A 1995-nucleotide genomic window follows, 5' to 3' on the forward strand; every position below is an offset into this window, starting at 1 on the left:
ATACTATGCCCCATGTCTATAGTTTTTGCGTTTCTCTAAAAACAAGCCTAGAAGTTTGGAGAACTAATCACTATCCAGTTGCTGGATGCAGAATGATTGGAAATTTGGAAGCATCGTAGGCTAAAACTTTTTCCCCAGCTGAAGGAGAAAAATCTACGGAATTTCTAAATGTCACCCGGTTGATTTTGATGCATGTTGTCAATCACTTTTGGCGGCTGTGATCATTTCAAGATTCACACTGTTTGATAAGTTCAGTTACTCAGTGCTTCGCTTCATTCTTTTCTTGAATCTCTCTTACTTTTTATTGATTTTGTTATTTGTTTTCAATCAGTTTTCTTTGGACCTGTCTCTGTTCTACATTTGGTTGGAAAATTATGGTTGGATCATTCAGTTTTCCATCTCTTGAATATGGCATGTCAGTACACCATTGGATTGAATACGGCTTTCGGGGGGAAAAACTTCTTGGGCCTTTAAAAAATCTGGCAGCACATCTAAAAAGGACGACAAGGAAGGCTTTGTTTCCTTCCCACCACGCTGATGGGCCATGGGCCATCATCAGGCTCTCGCCTAAAAATAGAGCCCACAACGGTACATGCAACCCCTGCTTAATGCGTGTCAGTAAACATGTCTTCCGGCAAGTCCTGAGAGCCTCCCATTCCCATTGCTCATTATTAGGTTCCGTCCTTTTTCTCTCTCTCTCTGTAATATAAATAAATAGCGCGCTTGATCGTCGTCGCTTTCTCTCATAAAAGAGAGAAAAGGCAACGGGGGCCAGGAACAGGGACGACTAGATCTTCACCGTCGAATCGTCATCAGATGGCACGAGTTGCATCCAGCTGCGCTGCCATCCTGGCACAAAGGTGAAGAAACTGCATACTACACAATGCACAACCCTTTGATGATGCAATAACATCATCAACCATTCGTTCAGGAGGATGCTCTCTGCTGCGGCGGTGACGGTCGCGGAGGAGTCTACGAAGAAGGCGGGGGAGACGGCGGTGAAGCTGGGCACGGTGGCCAAGGACATTGCCAGCGCCATGGCGACCACGACGGAGGAGAAGACGGCGTTCTGGGAGCCGGACCCAGAGACCGGGTTCTACCGGCCAGTGACCGGCACCAAGGAGGTGGACGCCGCTGACCTGCGCGCCGAGATGCTCAAGCAGAGGATGCTGCAAGACTGATGACCTCATTCCACTGGTGGAAAAGTGAGCATTAATCCCGGTTGGATAGCCTCATATATATCGAATATCCAACCAGGACTAATTTTTCGAGACTAAAGGTACCCCTCTTTAGTCCCGGATCACTCACCCGGGATTAAAGATCCTCTTTAGTCGTGGTGGCCCCTTTAGTCCCGGTTGGTAATCGGGACTAAACACTTTTTTTTGTTTTTACATTGAACTCTTTTTCATATTAATGCTAATTGTTGCTTCACTTATATACATACCTATACATATACATTCTTAGCGTACACTACTTACACATATTACACATATTGTATGCATGTCGTATATATATTTCGTGATAGTATATGCATAATATTAATTATAACTACTATATATATACAATTCTTAGTATTTATACACATCAAACTAGTGTTTATACAATTACTATATATACAATAATTTGTCCTCTTCATTCTTAGGATCCTCCTGTCATGGTGTTGCTCGGTTCGGCTATTGAATGTCCATCATAATAAAATTCTCCAATGGGATTTATCATCTTGTCCACCAGAAATCCTATGAGAGCTTCTTGGGTTGCCAAAAGCCTCTCCTTCTCCAAGAGTTCTTCTGTAATATGCATCATCTGTAATTTGAAAATATGTGAATGTTACATAACAATTTAATATAAGTTAGAAAAGGATTAATTATTAATAGATTTTTTACGTACAGTTATATTGTCCGATATCACCTTGTCCCTCATGAAATGGTACTTGTGCTCATAGACGTAGTATCCACATAAATTATTCCATTCTTCCTGTATTAAGCACTTTAGTGG

The 1995-nt window shown here is 42.2% G+C and overlaps 1 protein-coding gene across 1 annotated transcript; it reads left to right on the top strand.

Annotated features, from left to right (window-relative positions):
• The first annotated feature begins 816 nt into the window (after positions 1-816).
• On the top strand, positions 817-1181 carry LOC140222117 (protein SENESCENCE-ASSOCIATED GENE 21, mitochondrial-like). The gene is made up of 2 exons (XM_072292316.1): positions 817-860; positions 932-1181. The coding sequence occupies exons 1-2, from the start codon at positions 817-819 to the stop codon at positions 1179-1181; spliced, it is 294 nt and encodes a 97-aa protein (XP_072148417.1).
• Positions 1182-1995: the final 814 nt, after the last annotated feature.

The sequence above is a fragment of the Setaria viridis genome, chromosome 3 (genome assembly GCF_005286985.2).
Source record: "Setaria viridis chromosome 3, Setaria_viridis_v4.0, whole genome shotgun sequence".
In the NCBI taxonomy this organism is placed as follows: Eukaryota; Viridiplantae; Streptophyta; class Magnoliopsida; order Poales; family Poaceae; genus Setaria; species Setaria viridis.

Excerpts from the sequence above, each read along its gene's own strand:
- LOC140222117 (XM_072292316.1), top strand. The coding sequence starts at position 817 with ATGGCACGAGTTGCATCCAGCTGCGCTGCCATCCTGGCACAAAG. Across the intron at positions 861-931 it reads GCTGCCATCCTGGCACAAAG|GAGGATGCTCTCTGCTGCGG; the intron begins GTGAAGAAACTG and ends CCATTCGTTCAG.